The sequence below is a fragment of the Lissotriton vulgaris genome, chromosome 6 (genome assembly GCF_964263255.1).
Source record: "Lissotriton vulgaris chromosome 6, aLisVul1.2, whole genome shotgun sequence".
In the NCBI taxonomy this organism is placed as follows: domain Eukaryota; kingdom Metazoa; phylum Chordata; class Amphibia; order Caudata; family Salamandridae; genus Lissotriton; species Lissotriton vulgaris.
The window spans coordinates 1,608,453,060-1,608,470,748 of NC_141694.1; the positions used below are offsets into that span (position 1 = coordinate 1,608,453,060).

The 17,689-nt window shown below is 43.7% G+C and overlaps 1 protein-coding gene across 1 annotated transcript in view; it reads right to left on the reverse strand.

Annotated features, from left to right (window-relative positions):
* Positions 1-17,689, reverse strand: part of TTC7A (tetratricopeptide repeat domain 7A) — a 1,603,679-nt gene that overhangs the window by 1,343,138 nt on the left and 242,852 nt on the right. Inside the window, exon 4 of the mRNA XM_086927774.1 lies at positions 14,186-14,316. Within this exon, the coding sequence (XP_086783900.1) occupies positions 14,186-14,316 (131 nt within the window). The remainder of the gene's footprint in view (positions 1-14,185; positions 14,317-17,689) is intronic.

The window sequence follows — 17,689 nt, forward strand, 5'->3', positions numbered from 1 at the left end:
ATACTTAGGGTTTATGGACCTCTCCTCGGCATTTGACTTAGTCAACCGAACAAAACTGTGGTCTATATTAAAAGAAATTGGTGTTGACCCTGCATTAGTCAATTTTCTGGCGGTTTTACATACCGATTTGTCTGCAACAGTGAGAGTAAACCAGGAAGGAAGATGTACAAGCCATTTTAGTTCTAGGAGGGGCGTGAGACAGGGCTGTATTTTGGCCCCTCTATTATTCACCCTGTATAATAATGCCCTGGGGGGGTGCCTTGAGCAAGTGACAAGGGACGTGCCGCATATAGGGGACTCCCTGATACCGGTTCTCCTATATGCGGATGACGCGGTCCTCCTTGCAAGGACTGGAAATGGGCTCCAGAAGTTATTGGACTCATTTGGAGAGTTCATGGAGTCCTTAGATCTAAAAGTTAATACCAAAAAGTCACATGTCATGGTGGTGGGCAAAAACCGTGGATTCCGAACAAAGAAAACTTTTCATTGTAATAACATAGCTATCTCTAGGGTCCCAATGTTTACCTACTTAGGGGTCTTATTCGACCAAAGGGGGACATAGAGACCTCAGCAGCTCCACAAAAGTAATGCTCTGACTAGATCAGCCTCAGCTGTTTTGTGGTTCGCCAAAAAACTAGGGGCAAAACCAATTAAGGCTCTTCTTCATATTTACAAATCCAAATGTCTTGCCATAGCGTCTTATGGTTCTTGTATCTTGGGCTATACCCCCCATGATAAAATTCAAATCTGTGAAAATAAGTTCCTAAGATCATTGCTGGGTCTTCCACAATCCTCACCAACCTACTCAGTCCACACTGAGCTAGGAGTAGGATATGTGACGGACCAGCTTAGACTGACACCTCTCATCTGCTGGGCTAAGACCTGGCTTAACCAGGAAATAACAATAAACCACCAAATTTTGATGGATTGTATCGTGTTAGATAGGGCGAATATGATCCCCTGGCTCTTGTATATGAAAACAATGTTTACACAATTAGGTCGCCCGAGATCTACACTACCCCTAATTGTATCAGAAGAGAGGACGTTGGGTGGATAAAGGTACATTTCCTGAACATGCTTAGCATGGAACGAGAGGAGCAGGAACTTAAGAAAGTTTCCTTGAGGGCAAACTTCTTATTATTAACATCCCCCTCAATTGAGCCTTACCTGACCACAGTTAATCGACCTTTTCACAGACAGCTTTTATCAAGGTTTCGTTTTAACTTAATACACCTAACTTTGGGGGTATTCCCAACCTGGGGCAAACCAGAAAACTGTAACCCTTGTAAATGCGATAACTTCTCAGCCCAGGATACGATGCATTTCGTTATGTTTTGTGAATTCTATCAGGAAATGCGAGGTAAATATCTGTTACAGCTCCTGAAGGAGGCTGGTTTTATATAAGTTAGACCAGCTCTATTGTATTTACAAATGTTAAGTTGTCCTCGGGTTATGTTCTGTGTTGCTAGTTTTCTGGTGGCTGCGGTCCGGAAAAAGAATACATCAGATAGAGTGGTTAATGTGATGTAGGATAATTTTTCACTGATGTGTTTTTCTCTAATTCCTTTTGCACTCTGCACTTTATATCTTTGATGAGAATGGACTGTTAGATGTATTAGGCGATGAAATATGTACCATGTCCATATTGAATTCCCTCTATTGTAAATCATATTTTTAGCTTGATATTTTATGAAATCGTTAGTCTCTCTATTTTATGAAATTAGATATCTGAATGTATTGTAACTACATACATCTTTTTATTACCTCCTACCCCCTTGTACATAAAACCCATGACTGATTTGTGTAAATAATGATGTGTATATATATGTATATATGTTCATGATTGTCTTTTTATGATTTTAAATAATCGAAATAAAGTGTTTTGACTGACTGACTGACTGACTACATATTATGTGCAGGCTCATTGTATGCCTTTAATTATTTATTTACTGCACCTTTATGTTTCTTTTTCTGCATTGCCTCTAAAGTACACCCCTCCCACCTATGATAGCATCAAACAGTTCTCACTGTGCACCTTTATTAACATTGCCGTATGCTTGTCTTGGGCTTCTTTTCACTTCTTTTAATGGAGGTGGGATTTATTAATGTTATTGTCCTTCTGGCCCGGGCCCGCTAACTCTCCCCTTGGCTGCTGATGCTAAGAGGAGCAGCCCCGTCTCCAGCGAGGCGGGGCACCAGCCTACAGGATCAGTGCATTGCACCAAGAGCCCTAGGCTTGGTGTGCAGGGTGCAGCACTTGGGTGCAGCAGGAGTCCGAGTGCATGCAGTAACGTTGCCCCGGTGCGCGGTGCAATTAGAGACCATGCAGCTGCAAAGTGCATGTGTACTACAAAATCGCATTAGATAGACGTGCTATATTAAATTGCACTACACGGGCCATTCTGTGCAGTGAGATAATACAGCGCATCAGGAGCGGTTACAGTGTGTGCAGTAATTCTGTGTACTGACCGGTGTGCAGAAAGTTTGTGCAGCAGTAGGAACATGCTGAAGAACCGAGAGCTGCAGCTCACTCCTCCTAACCCCAGAACTGCACAGTAGTGAAGCCTGTAGGGGGAGTGTCTGGGCCGTGAGTGAGTCAGTAGATAATTTGGCACTGGACGGGAGGGCTGGCCCGGCGTTTCATTAAAGCTGAAATGGCTGCCCTCGTGTTACGTGGTAATGTTAGTGCGCACTGGGTACAGCAGACAGCTGAGACCATAATGATTTAACCCCTAAGACACAGATGTTGCAGGTCGTAGCTCTCCTTTCAGTTGCTGTTCTGCCGCCACTGCCACCCGGTCTCGAGACAGAAGGTCAGTATATGGGCTAGGTCAGGCGCGGTGCGTCCATTGGGGCGTAGGGGCGTAGCCCCACTAAGCCCCATGGACCCACCGCGTCGTCACTAAAAGCCAAATACAAATATTTTAAAAAATCGCGCTACCTGCCGGCCGGGAAACCGGGAGACACCCGACTTTCCCGGAGTGCGCAGGGGGGGGGGGGGGGGGGGGGGGGATGGGCCTGCTGCAGCTGCGCAAGTGTATTTTTGGCCACAAACATGCCCGTGCATGCGCAGATCGTTTTCCTGTGAATTCCCCCTTAGAGAGATGACCAGGGGGTGGGCCGCAGCCCCCGGGGTTGCACAGGGCGACTGGGCGAGGATTCATGGTGCCCCGCCAGCCAATCCTGGCGCTGCATACAGCACCAGGATTGGCTGGTCAATACATAGCCCGGGTACATAACCCCCTTTAATGTGTTTTTCTGGATCATTTACACTCGTTTTGCAGCCCTTCTGAGACTCGTTTTGCTGCCCTTCTGCCGTCATTTACACTCGTTTTGCTGCCCTTCTGAGACTCGTTTTGCTGCCCTTCTGCCGTCATTTACACTCATTTTGCTGCCCTTCTGAGACTCGTTTTGCTGCCCTTCTGCCCGCATTTAGACTCGTGATGTATCTTCTTTTGTTTCAAATACTGTGGCTCTGTGCCGCATTACCTATACTGTGCCTCACAATAAATATGATGGTAAAATTCCTCATTACAAATATGACGCTTTGTACCTCATTAAAATGTCACATCCCTGTGCCTCATTACAAACACTACAGTTCTTTAGCTTATTAGAAATTACATAATGCAATACTTTATTTGTAAATAATGCAGTTCTGTACTCCATTATGACTCAGTGGCTCATTAGAAACGTCAACAAATGTTGTGACCGCACTAGCAATCGCCAGTTAGGCAGCAATATGCAAATTAGCTTACGCCTCACCACTGTCAAATGTTACCAGCCGCCCCTGGGCTAGGTGGGTGTGTTGGGTTGAACTGATTATTTTTTCTGATATAAAATCATTCCGACAGAAAGATTAAATGGACGGAGTGTGACTTATGCAAAACACGCCCTCTTCAGCGCTGTTGTGCGGTTTTCACAGCAGGTCTATACTGGCTGATGCTGATGCAACTGAGTTCCTTACTGTCTTAATTAAGATGAACAACGGTGCCTCAACTATTTTAAATAATGGTCATCTTAGAAACCGGTTTTCGGGAGTTTTGTATTAGTTTCTTGTATTTTAGCTTTTTCAATGCCACTCTCAGTTTCATTCATCATAAGTCCATTGAAACAGTGGAAATGTCATATATAACCAATCTGAAAACGTAGCAAATATGGTGTAAGTCAAGATTTCCTGCTGGTACACCGACTCTCTATGCTATGAAAATGTGCGTTTCCTTGCGCAGTCACGTTGCTCAAATAGGTGTAATTTCTGGTATTTATTCATATGTTTCCTTCTTCTTCATTGCTTGATTTTGCTCGCAAAAAAAAGTGTCACTCATAGTTGTTGAAATGTCACTCATAATTACACTTAAGTTATGAAAATGCCACACCTAGAAATCTCAAGCCTTGCAGCTATGCATGATATATAGTACTTTTCCCACTCCCTCAATCAGTATCTTCCTATAAATACAAGTTTAGACTGATATATGCAGGCAAACAATGAGCGTGCACTCCACCGTTTCACCGGGGGACAAGCATGGACCTCCTTGTGGGCTCCCATGTTCTTTGTGCACTCTTCGGTGCCCCTGGGGCCAAACCATCCACATCTGTGTGCCTGGTTTCTTCTCGTTTCTTTTCCATCCTTTGGATTCATGCAGTAAGCAGAGTAGGGTGTGTTTTCTTTGGACAGCGGTCCTATCATGCCTTGGACTGCAACTCAGAAAGGCAATAGAGTCTGTGTTTACATTGGCTTTGAACTTCAGTGCCGCAAAGTAAGTGGGGAAGTGGTTTTAGTACATTAAATCAGTGCGATCCCTGCCACTGACAGCTTCGGGTGCTATTTTGTGGCAAATCAATCCAGTCTCGTCATTTTCACTCTGTCATCCTTTCCTGGTCGTACGGACAACCAGCTTCGGTAACCGTTCATTTTTCAATTTCGAACTTTTTTTTTTATCTCTTGAGAATGGCATGTAATGTACGCTGCAAACTGTCATCGTTCGTGATAATGGTTTTATTCATCTGTATAGTGCAACTCTGTTTGTTTTTAAAGGCTCTGCTTGTTTTGGTTTACTTTTGGCCAATCACTCTAAGAGAGCATTTTGGCAGTCAGCCCCCCCCTGCCCCCTCATTCCTCACTTGGCAGATAAAAAAACATTGCCATTTACAATGTCAATACCTCTAACTTAAAAAAGCGAGGCCTGTTGCATTTCCAATGCTTGTTTATTCTTGGAGCTCTTCCTGTCTAGTTTGGTGGTGTCCTAGCTTGGGGTGTGACAACACCCACCCGAGATGGTGAGTTTGACAGAGAGCTAGGCTGTTATGCAGGTTGTAGTTCCTTTGCAGATGCTGGTGTCGTTTTTGAAGGTATTAACTTAAAGATTGGGAAACTGGCCTTGCATATTTCTGAGGAGTTAAACACGAAATAATGATACTTCAAATAGCATGTATCTTAGTCGTACTACTATTTTTACTGTACGTGAGATCTACCAAATATAATAAACCCAGTAGACACTCATGCTCCAGAATTAGGGAAAGCCAGAATAGGTGGAGTACCATATGCAGACAAACAAGGCTTTTTTGGAGTTCAACAGTAACACCATGAAATGGGTTCCTTCAAGAAGAAGACGTTCAAACCTTACTTCAGATAAAACATCTACAAACCCTTCATCTTATATAGATGATCTAATTCTAGCAAAAACTATTAAACTCTGCCCTCATTCAGAATTCAGCAGTACAACCACGGATATTTCCACCTTCACTTAAATCTGGGCAGATAATTCCCCTTCAGCAGAAATTAAAGCTAGACCCAAAAGGCTTTCAGAACTTAGAACTTCCCTCGGTGGCAAAAACCTACAAAAGCAGTCTCACTCTCAATACAACTCCTACCCCACAAGCCCAACATTGATCCGCTGAAATGGTATGTTAATTGATTTTGTGAGCAATATCTAAAAAAGATAAAAGTTCATTGAGTATAAAGCAAGTTTTTTAAGCTTTCCTTACTTAGAGTAGTTCTTGGGTCATGAACAGTGAGAGGAAAGAGTTGCATAGGCAAGATGCTCTTACCGAGGAAGATCTATCGCTCAGCATTCACGCTTAAACCTTGGAAGGACCTATAGTTGTGCATCGGATGAGTGCAATCTGCGAGTATTTGAAATAGAGGGGAGAAGGTAGATCGCTAGATCAAAAGGGCACCAATTACCACTCAAGGGAGTGGAAGGTCCAGTCTCAGTGTGTGCCCGTGGCAATGGTTGCAACAAGAGGTGTACTGGACTGTTCCTGAGCGTGACTGGAGGGAAGATTAGTTGGCGTGACCAAAGGTGTGGATGTGACACCCAAGGGCATCCATTTTGTTGGATGGATTGGCCTCACACACCCCGAAGGATGTCATGCTTCATCATCGGCGGTTGCTCCTCGTCGGGGAGGCGGTGCAATCCCCGACGGGCTCACCTCAAAGAGGGGCTCTTTGGCGGAGATCTTTTTCCAACTGCCTTGTGGTGAAGTGCGGGTGTGTGGGCAGGGTGGTGTGTGGTAGTGAAAAAGGGATATTAAAATGTAGCTAAGGGTACCTGGAACGAACTTTATTCAGGGGGTCCCTCGCTGCAGTTAAAAACAGGGGGCTAGCTCACTAGGAGTCAACGAGTAAATTCAGGTGAACCTAGATGGGGCTAGTAGTGTAAAACGGTCGACATGTTTCTCGCAGTGGGCTGTAGTAACCCGCGATTCATCAGGACCTAAAAAAGGTGATTAAACCACATGCTAGTGTCATGTGTGGGTTTGTGTTTGTATTACCTCTGTGTTGGTTGTCCTATGCCGAGCTCGGCGGTGAAGGGTAGGTCAAGCAGCCGGGGCGCAGGAGACTAGAGTTTTGACTATTTGACTCATCCCTGATGCCTCACCCCGCCGACCCCTCATGTGGCAGTTAGTTCTTAACTATTAGGCATAGGACAACCAACACAGAGGTAATACAAACACAAACCCACACATGACACTAGCATGTGGTTTAATCACCTTTTTTAGGTCCTGATGAATCGCGGGTTACTACAGCCCACTGCGAGAAACATGTCGACCGTTTTACACTACTAGCCCCATCTAGGTTCACCTGAATTTACTCGTTGACTCCTAGTGAGCTAGCCCCCTGTTTTTAACTGCAGCGAGGGACCCCCTGAATAAAGTTCGTTCCAGGTACCCTTAGCTACATTTTAATATCCCTTTTTCACTACCACACACCACCCTGCCCACACACCCGCACTTCACCACAAGGCAGTTGGAAAAAGATCTCCGCCAAAGAGCCCCTCTTTGAGGTGAGCCCGTCGGGGATTGCACCGCCTCCCCGACGAGGAGCAACCGCCGATGATGAAGCATGACATCCTTCGGGGTGTGTGAGGCCAATCCATCCAACAAAATGGATGCCCTTGGGTGTCACATCCACACCTTTGGTCACGCCAACTAATCTTCCCTCCAGTCACGCTCAGGAACAGTCCAGTACACCTCTTGTTGCAATCTGCGAGTAGGCACATATTGTAGAAAGGTCTGTTGAAGATAGGAGGGGCCGGCCTTATAAAAGGCTCTATGTACATGGCAGAGATATTGAAAACAGATCCTCTTCGACACTGGCAGCCAGTATAAAGAGTCCAGGGCTGCAGAAGCAGAGAAGTCATGATACATACGTAGCGCAACCGCATTTTGTATCCACTGTGGCCTGTTTAGAAAGCCGTTAAAGGGTTGAGTGCATTACCTCAAGTGTAAATGCAGCCCTGCGTACGGGCACTCTGTAGTGGTTCGTTAAACAATCGACTCCAATGAATATAACCAATGAGTGTTCCTTTAACTTCAAAGATCCAAAGTTTACTTGCCGGCTTTAAACTGATACATTCTCAGTTTTCATTGTTCAAACATTTTCATAGTTCATAATTCGTGATGAAACCAAGGTTAACAATGCGAGCTCCAATGCATTTCGAGCCGGTTGGCCCTTTATCAAGGAGCGCCTCAAAAGAATGCAAAATTACGTACTCATCAATATGCGAAATACGGTAACTAAATAACATTATATAACATTATGTAATGGTGACACATTTGGTGCATGCATATCGGGTAGTGCAGTGTAACATGCTTTAGGAAACGGGGTGAAGGGGTGGGTTGTTTGCAGGCTGAGTGAGGGAGGATCGGGGGTGATGGCCATCACAGGAAAAAAGTGCACGTGTGTTGTGAGTTAAACTTAAAGCGCTGTATTCTCAATGGGAATGAGTTAGTTCCTAAAGTGAAAACGTCACGGTTCTAACATAAGTAGACGATAGCTAGTGCTCGAAGGGTTGTTTATAGAGCGTTGATGCAACGTGCTTTAAGAGCGGGATCAAAAAAGGTTTGAAAATTGCCTCGTCCAAGCGAGACTTACGTTTCAAGTTGCGTTCCCGCAGTCGGGGAGCCTGAAATCAATGGGCAGGAGAAAATGGTTACAAGAAAAATGCAGGAGCGTATTCGTGTAATGCTCCGGGGAGAGTGAAAGACTTACGGATCTGGCCGGATGACGCCGTCTCAATGCGGAGTCTTCACTAGGCGTGCAGCTGGGCTGGCGGAGTTCGCAAAACTCCGTGAGGCTCACAAGCAGAATGCCCGGTGAGCTCAGACTGATAAGGATAGGTGGTCATAGACATAAAAAACGGTCTGGGGGATTGGTCGCCATATGGGCGGCCATCTAAGAGTGGAGTGGAGTGAAGGAGGTAGAAAGGGTTGTGCTGGGTTGGTGATGGGTTAGTGGGGGAATGTACAATATACAAGCATGGCAGACCGTTACAGGCGGCGATGTGCATAACATGTACCTTAAAGGTACTATAAATAACAACTTAATTCTAAACGATCATTGAGACCATAAGGCTTCATGGCTTGAAGTCTATAAATCCAAGATGTTTCTCTCTGGAGAAGTGTTTTGTTGATGTCTCTTCCTTCCATTTTTGGTACCATCTCTAGAACAAGGAATTTCAACTGTGCAATGGTGTGGTTGGCTTCAATAAAGTGAACGGCAATGTTGGATTTAACATTCTTAGTTCTGATATTTGATTTATGTTCGTTCATTCGGGTTTTAATCTTCCTGGTTGTTTTGCCTACGTAGATCATGCCGCACGGGCATTTCAATAAATAGATCAAATTGCATGAATCGCATGTTGCGTCAACTTTCAGTTTTATATCAAATCCCCTCATGGGGTGATTGATGGTGTTCCCTTTAATTATGTTGTTGCAGTTGTTGCAGTGATGACACGGGCGGGAGCCAGTGTATGTACATTGTTCCAAGGTTTTTTTTTATAAGGTTTCTTTGATGTTCTCCGCTCGGGTAAAAGCGAAGATGGGTGTTTCTTTGAATAAATCACCAAAATCCGGTTTTGAGGATAAGATGCGCCAATGTTTCATTATAATGCTTCTGTATGTTTGACTAGACGTAGAGTACCTGCTGACCAGTACTGCTCTCTTGTTTTCCTTCTTTGGGGTGCCCTTCAGGGCTTCTGCTCGTGGAATGGTGGATACATGTGTCATGGCTTCATCAATAGTCACTTTGGGGTATCCTCTCTTCAAAAACCTCTTTGCCATGGTTTCCATTTGGAGGATGCTGGTTTCAGGATCTGATACAATACGTTTGATCCTCAACATTTGGCTGAAAGGGAGATGTTTCTTTAGGGAATTTTGGTGGAAGCTGGTATAGTGCAAAGTGTTATTCCGATCTGTGCTTTTGCGATATAGGTCTGTTTGTAGGCCTTGGTTGGTTAATCTTATGAGTACGTCAAGGAAGGTTATTTCTTCACTGCTGATGTTCCAGGTAAGTTCAATCCGAATGTCTTTGGAATTCAGAGTTTTGAGAGCGGTTTCCAAATTTTCACGTGAGTCTTTCCACACGAAAAAGAGATTGTCTATATAACGTACGTAGAATTTAAGATTGTCTGTCCAGTTGCTGTCAGAATAGATATAGTTGGATTCAAATTCACCCATGTAGATGTTGGCATAGGTCGGTGCTGCGCAATTTCCCATGGCCATCCCGGACATCTGTAAATACCATTTCTGGTTGTGTGAGAAATAGCTGTGGTAGAGGGTAAAAATCATCAATTCCAGGATGAAGGTTTGAAGTTGTTCCGCAATGTCACTATGTAGTAAGGCTTTCTCCACTGCCTCAATGCCACCGCCGTCGGGGATGGAGGTGTAGAGGCTTTTGACATCAGCTGTGCATAGGATGATTTGTTCATTTTCATTGATGGGTATTTGAGAAAGTTTGGTGAGGAATTTGGTAGTATCCTTAATGTAGCTTTTGAGATTGGTAACAGTCGGTTGGAGGTATCGGTCGATGAATTTGCCAATCGGTTCACGTATTGACCCTCTTGTGGAAACAATGGGACGAAAAGGTGGGTTTCTTAAGTTTTTATAATTCTTCGGCAACATAGTGATAGTTGGACTTCTGGGGTGTTCTACTATCAAGAATCTTTTCGTTCTATCATCTATGATTTCATCATCGAAAGCTTTTGTGATCAGTGACATTAAGTCGGCTTTGAATTGGCTGGTGGGGTTCCCACTCAATGGCATGTATGTGTCCGGATCTTTAATATGTTCCGTAACTCTCTGATCATATAGATCAGTGTTTAAGATAACTAGGGCCCCTCCTTTGTCGGCTTTCAAACATTTGATTGAGGTGTTATTTGCAATCTTCCTTAGAGTGTCCTTGTCTTTGGTGGTTAGGTTTTGTTTGTGTTTTTTCCGAAAGTTTATTTTAGAAATGTCTTGCTTTACCTGCGTCTCAAAAGTGTCAATACTCTTGTGGCTGCATGGAGGCATGTAGGTGCTGGGTGGTCTCAAGCCTAATAGCAAATCTGGTTTGGTCTCAGTTGGAGGTTCCAATACTTTTTCAAAGAAGTATCTCAAACGTAATTTGCAGGTCAACTTAAATGTGCTCACTTCCAGTTCTAGTAAATTAGTGCTGCTGGTTGGGATGAATGACATCCCCTTCTGAAGTACGTTGATCTCATGGTCATTGAGTTGTGTATCTGAGATATTGATGACTAGCGATTCTTCCTCGTTTTCGATTTGGTCTTCGTGGATTGTTGGATGTCTACTGCTTCTTTTTCCTGCCCTTTTGCCCTGCCTGGGTCGTCGGTTGCGTCTGGGCCTGATTCTAAAAAAGGCTCAGGGATGGTGGAACCAGTGTCGCTTGGGGTTTGTGTAGGTTTTTGACCTCGTGTTTCTGAAGCGGTGGTTGCTTCCGTTGCTGTTTTCCTCGGTGGACGATTTGAAGTATCACTTCCTGAAGAAGAAGTGTCGGTGTTCTGACTATATGGTTTGTTGCGTCTGCGTTGGGCGTACACGTCTGCCCACGTGTAGACTTCCCCTAATTTGTAATCCAGTGTATCCCGGTGGAATTTCCGGATCTTGCGTTCGTTTATCTCTTTAGTATGTTTGTCCAGCTGTTTATTGATGTCTTCCAAGATCACTGTTAATTCTTCAGGGTTAATTGCCCCTTGTAGTTCATGTTCAATATCTGTTATTTCTTTGGAAAGTTCAGAAAGTATTTCTGATAATTCTTCCACGATGAGTAGGATGAGGTCCAAACTGCACTTGTTCAGGATGGCATTCCATCTTTCTTGGAATGCTTTTGAGTTCTTACATAAGGAAGGCTTGAGTGCTATCCGTAGTCCTCTGGGTATGCGTAGCGCCTTGTGGTACTTAATGAGTGTATTAGCGTGAAGCTTCTGGTTGATTCTTCGTTTGGAGAGGTAAAGTAGTTGTTTGACACATTGCTCCTTGGTCCTGCTTGCAGTGGCTTGTGTCAGGTCTTCATTGATGAGCGTGTAAATGCGTTCTGTTTCTTCAGTGCCGAACGCTAGCAGGCTAGCTCGTGCTTCGGTAGATTTAGATATTTCTTCGTATTGCATTTTTGGAGGTTAGAGTAGTTCTTGGGTCATGAACAGTGAGAGGAAAGAGTTGCATAGGCAAGATGCTCTTACCGAGGAAGATCTATCGCTCAGCATTCACGCTTAAACCTTGGAAGGACCTCTAGTTGTGCATCGGATGAGTGCAATCTGCGAGTAGGCACATATTGTAGAAAGGTCTGTTGAAGATAGGAGGGGCTGGCCTTATAAAAAGGCTCTATGTACATGGCAGAGATATTGAAAACAGATCCTCTTCGACACTGGCAGCCAGTATAAAGAGTCCAGGGCTGCAGAAGCAGAGAAGTCATGATACATACGTAGCGCAGCCGCATTTTGTATCCACTGTGGCCTGTTTAGAAAGCCAACAGGAAAACCAAGGCAAAGAGAATTACAGTAGTCCAGTAGGCTCAAAATAGACTGGACAGATAGTTAGCTAATCTTCTTACAGAGGCCCAATTTTGCATCTAGATAGAACCCACAGTTATGGACCATCTCAATTGAACGGGAGCCAGTTCTGGAGGAGGAGGACACTGTTCGCAGGAAATGCCTATGAGGGACTTGTGAACAAGGCTTTGGTTCAGACACCAATAAATTCCAATGAATTATGTGCCAATCATAATGCAACTGCTGTCATGCAATGATGGAAAGGATCAAGAACTCAAGATGCAGAATTATTAGTTGAGGTGAGTAGTTGTGTAGCATCTCCATAATCCATAAAGTTTACACAATTTGATCTAATGAGTCCAGCAAGAGGGCAGATGCAGAGGTTAAAAAGAGTGTAGCTGCGTGCCAATTCATGTTGATGCCCATGGCATAAAACCTTAAATTCAAATTGAAAAGGGGGAAATAATCAGCTTGTCAACTGTCCTCCAAAAAGGATCAACACAATTACAAGGGTGGGCTGCAGATGCCCACCTCCACCAGTGTTGTCACCAAGATGGTGTGAGAAACTTTGTCAACTGCAGCATATAGGTCAAGAAGCACCAAGACCACCACCTTGCCCTTAGCTGCGGACAGTCTCAGGCCAACAATGAGGGAAGACCAAGCTTCTTCCATGACGAAATCTGGATTGTGCGGGGTCAAGTAACAACTAATGCTGTTCTACAAATCCTGATATCAACCTACTGCCATATTTCTCTAAGAGTTTTATTGGGAAGGGTAATGGAGAAATAGGCAGGAAATTGCTTAAATGAATTAGCATTGACCTTTGTTAATAAGGATAGGAAAAAAGCCATTATCCACTCGTCTGCTACTAGCGCATTAGCTAGAGAACTGTTGCCATTTTCCAACAGTGAATTGCCAGGCAAGAAGATACCCCTTTCCAGACAATAGGTGAAACCTGATCTAGTGGGGAGCCAGAGGCGATAGAGAAGGCTAATTGCATCAGATAAGGAGTGAGCAATTGAAATTGCCTGAGTGGAATGGATTTTGTGAAAGTGCTTAGATTGACACCATGCCCGCGACTCAGCAACCAGTCTTCCACAGGAGAGGGAGGAGAATGAAAAAAATGGAAGACAGTCTGGAAGCAGTTGATGAAGTATGCCTCCTAGTGCCAATAGTTGTTTCTGCTACATGTTATACCACAACACACTCCTCACCCTATTATCCTCCAGGATAGACATAAAGGTCAAATTCTTGGGAGGAGATGTGCCCTAATGGCATGCACTGCCGACTCTGGAACTGGGGAGCCAGGTTTGAGTCCTGACGTAGGCTCAACATCCTGTGATTTTGGGCAAATCACTAAATCTCCCCATGCCTGATAACCTTGTGTGAAATAATCAATTGCTTGTGTGGAGTGCTTTGGGCCAAGGTGGCACTAAATACGACTGAAAACACGTCTTTTACTGGCTCTCAAACTTCCTCTCAACAAGATTAAGATCACAATACATAAAAAAAAGCTGACTCCTGGCAAGCATCAAGGACTTGGAATCAATTACCAGCTCGACTCAGACTCAGACTAAAGTTAAATTACCAAGACAAATTGGCATACAATACACATTTTCCAAAATACATGGGAACATTCCTGCTGCAATCCGGTTTAGAAAATTCAGCCATGCAAATATTCTTTGGGAGAAAATGGACAGGTTTTTGTGCAATGCCCTAAAATGAAGAAATATGCGTGTCCAGCTTTAATGTGTCGTAACTACACAGAGGTACGAGAATGGATAACAAAGTTATGCCTACATAATGACAAATGGTACAAATGACACAAGTAAGCAACACAATACTGAGGCAGTCTGGGTGAGATGAATACAAATCCCCCCAAAACATAACAGACAACTAAATAGAAAGATGTTACTTACTTTTTCTAGTTTCTGTAAATACACTTGTGCAAGCCAACTGGCTTTCTCAAAACAGGCAGTGACTTCCTCTTCTCTCTCAGACAGGCGTGCTCGGGAAGCAATCGATGCTGGTGAACGCTCTAGAGACAACCCTGCGCAGATAAACAGCATTGCATCATGTAAAGGCATACTTGGGAAAAGATTTAAACAGTGTGATGTGTGGGCACTCAAAAAAACAGCTTGCTTCTCATTTTTAAATTGTCATACGCAGGTCTGGCATCATTTTTGATTAATTTCACACCAGGCCTTATGATACCTGCTTTCACTCAATTTCCTATTCATTCCTTTTCAACAATATAATTCCTGACATATACATTTCGCACTTCTGATGTGTGTCCAGAGGAATACGTAGTTCAGATATGCTGACTTGTATGAAGTTCAATAATTTGAAACCACAAATTCCTTGAATTATTGCAATAAAGCAGCACTACCTCTGCACTTGAATCCCCTTTCCACCTTGAAGGTCAGTGGGACACAGATAAGGGTACACATTTTAAGAAATGCAAGACAAGCTGATTTTTTAAGTGCCGCCCCATTGCACTTTGAAATACATCAAAGAACTAGACATTATGGCACCAGACCACTACGCACATTGCTTCCTAGTTTTCTGGGTGACCTTGAAGTGTTACATTTGCTAAATATTTATGATAACACAATATTTGCTACATCAGCCAGCACAGTTGATTGTCAGACGGGTGGCTGACAACGAACAATCAGGAATAACTTAGGTGACAGGAGATAAAGCATTTTAAAACAACAATACATCAAATAAGTAAGACACAACACACATTAAAAATCCCACACCAATTTATAAAAATAGGAAATATTTTGATGAACAACTTGACTCCAAAACGACAAACATCAAATGTAAGGAATCCAAGATATTACTTTTTGAATACTTAGGACTGTATGGTGCTTAAAAACATATAAGGCCACTCTGGGACATCTGATTGTGCTTGACTGGTTGAATGATATTTACTCCTTTACTAGCAATAGGTATACCTAAATAAAATATTGAACTGTTAGCCTATGGCGCTAAGTATCTACAATGTGGAAAAATGAAATGGGCAGTTTTTCCCACACCAGGGCACATAAACATATTTTATAAGGTCCCTACTTATAGTTACAAAAGTTTACTTTTAAAGACAGGCTACAAGGCAGGACAGTCTTTAAAAGGACAGCAGGCTCACAACAGCGCACATATGGAAGAGCAGGAAATCTCCATGCCCTATTATATGCTTGGGACTTGTAAATAGATTTAATCCCCTAGTCCTACTATCTACTAGGGATTTATGGGGTCTGTCATTGCCAATTGTAAGTGTATCCTACTGCATGTACCGTTTTAAACGTAGCACTGGCCCTGGGCTTGGTTAGCAGAGCCAGGGTAGAGTCAGTTACCACTAGTACCGGACAAAAATAGCACCAAAACCCCAAAGCATCAACCACAGGCAAATGGCAACTCTAAACCGGGACAAGAGTGAGGTTTAAGGCCGACTTATATGTTGCATGTATTGGATAGAGAGACCAGGTTTGTCCTGTTTGGAAGCTGCACCTTCTGACTTTTGACCTGATTTATTATTTATTATTTATCAAACGGCTCATCGTTCCACAAGCAGGCAGACATTTATAATGCACTAGCAGGAACAGCAGACACGGCAGTTCCTGCCAATGCACTTTGCTGTTTGTGCAGCGCTGCATCAACATGGCACAGCCCTGCACTAAACAGTATTCCTTCTTTTCAGAAATATCTTTTTGAAAATTAAAAACGTAATGCTCTCCTCACCATTGGAGTCGTGTCCCATGGTGGCGGGAGCCTGTCCCTCACCACCAGGGTTTGCCTGGCAGTGATGAACAGTAAAGAAATGACTATATCTCCCCCATCCTGATTTGGTGGACAGACTTATAGCCAAATTCTCAGATGACCCTTACGCCGTCAGAGAGATTTGGCTTTGGCTGTGACGGAGTAGTCAATGCAGTAGTCAAACATATGCTCTGCCCGCATTTAATTTGGGCGGGCCATTATATTGGCAGTAAGAATACTCCACAGCAATTATGACTGAGTATCCTTACCACCAAATAGAAATCAGGCCTTAGACTCTAAAATGGAAGTCAAAAATACTTAGCAGGGCAAGACAACAGGCTGTGGTTTACATGGGTTCCATGAGGCTGGATAGCCTACAGACGAAGTCTGGGTGAAGCCTTTGTCTCTTGGGTGGAAAACTCGGTGCAGGAGAAATTTCAAAATATGTGTCCAAGGATGTCCCTCATTGGCTGCATACTTTTGGTGCCTTCACCTGGTGATGATTTCTACTGTAGACTTAGTCACTTTTTGGAGCTCTAATTTTTCCGGCTCAACAAGGCTGCAAGCTATAGCTGAACCAGGCTCCAGGAGGCTGGATACATTTACCGCGATGTCCTGCTGAAATTGATTTGCTGCTGAAGAAAAGCTCAGAGAGGGAACAACCCGAATAGTTGGCCCAGCTAAATACACCTTCGTTGGATTGATTTAGCAGTTTTCCAGGCAAAAATACTAGAGAAGTTTCAAGGGCCTTGCTTTTAATGTTTGAAGGGGGAGTAAACTTTGACACTTATCTAAGGGGCCCAAAACCTTAGGGGCACCACTTAGAGGTCAGGACTCCAGGAGAAACCAAGCAACCTGCAGGGCCAAGGGTAGGTCCAGTTGGAAGTGGTTAGATTAGCTTTTCAGGAAATTGGCCTCCTCAATTGGTCCCGTGGGGGTACCCAAGGGACCCCATTTCCAACCATGCACAGTGTGGTAGGCACCAAGGAGTGCCCTCCACAGGATGCACATTTTTCCCCAGCCACCCCTTTCTTCAATGGGAGCCTGTGTACGCATTTGGAACAAAGGCTCCCATTGAAGTCAATGGGATTCCAACCGAATCGTACCCTAGTGCATATGAATGCATCGTACTCGCTCGGTCGGTCTCCACCTCTACGAGTCGTACGGAAAGCATTCCGGATCCGATTCAATCCGGATGCTTTCCGAACTGGATCGGAATTGGGCCCTAAGTTGGAAATTCTAACACCAAAATAAAAAAATGTAGTACCTAGAATCTGAGTTTATGGGATAAACATATGTTTCTAAAACAATTGTTTTACTGCATTTCAGGTATGCATTTGAAGCTCTTCCAATATATTCTGGGATGTTATTATTTTTTAAAAAAGTTACTGTATAGTTAAGTATTAGAGGAGAGGCACTTCAGGGCAGCACAGAAATAGACTATACAGCATAAATTAGCCGGAACCATCAGACATGTTTCATTAGCAAATGAGTGCCTTTATTGTTGTGATTGGGCATTGAAGCATACATTCGGTGACCCTGTGCTGCCTTAATAATCTTTACGCTTATGCCTGTTCCTCCATCTTAAAGCAGCATTTGAAAAACATAGAAATGAAGCGGTTTTTACCTAAATAGTCCTTTTTCTGTTGCTATTAATACCACAC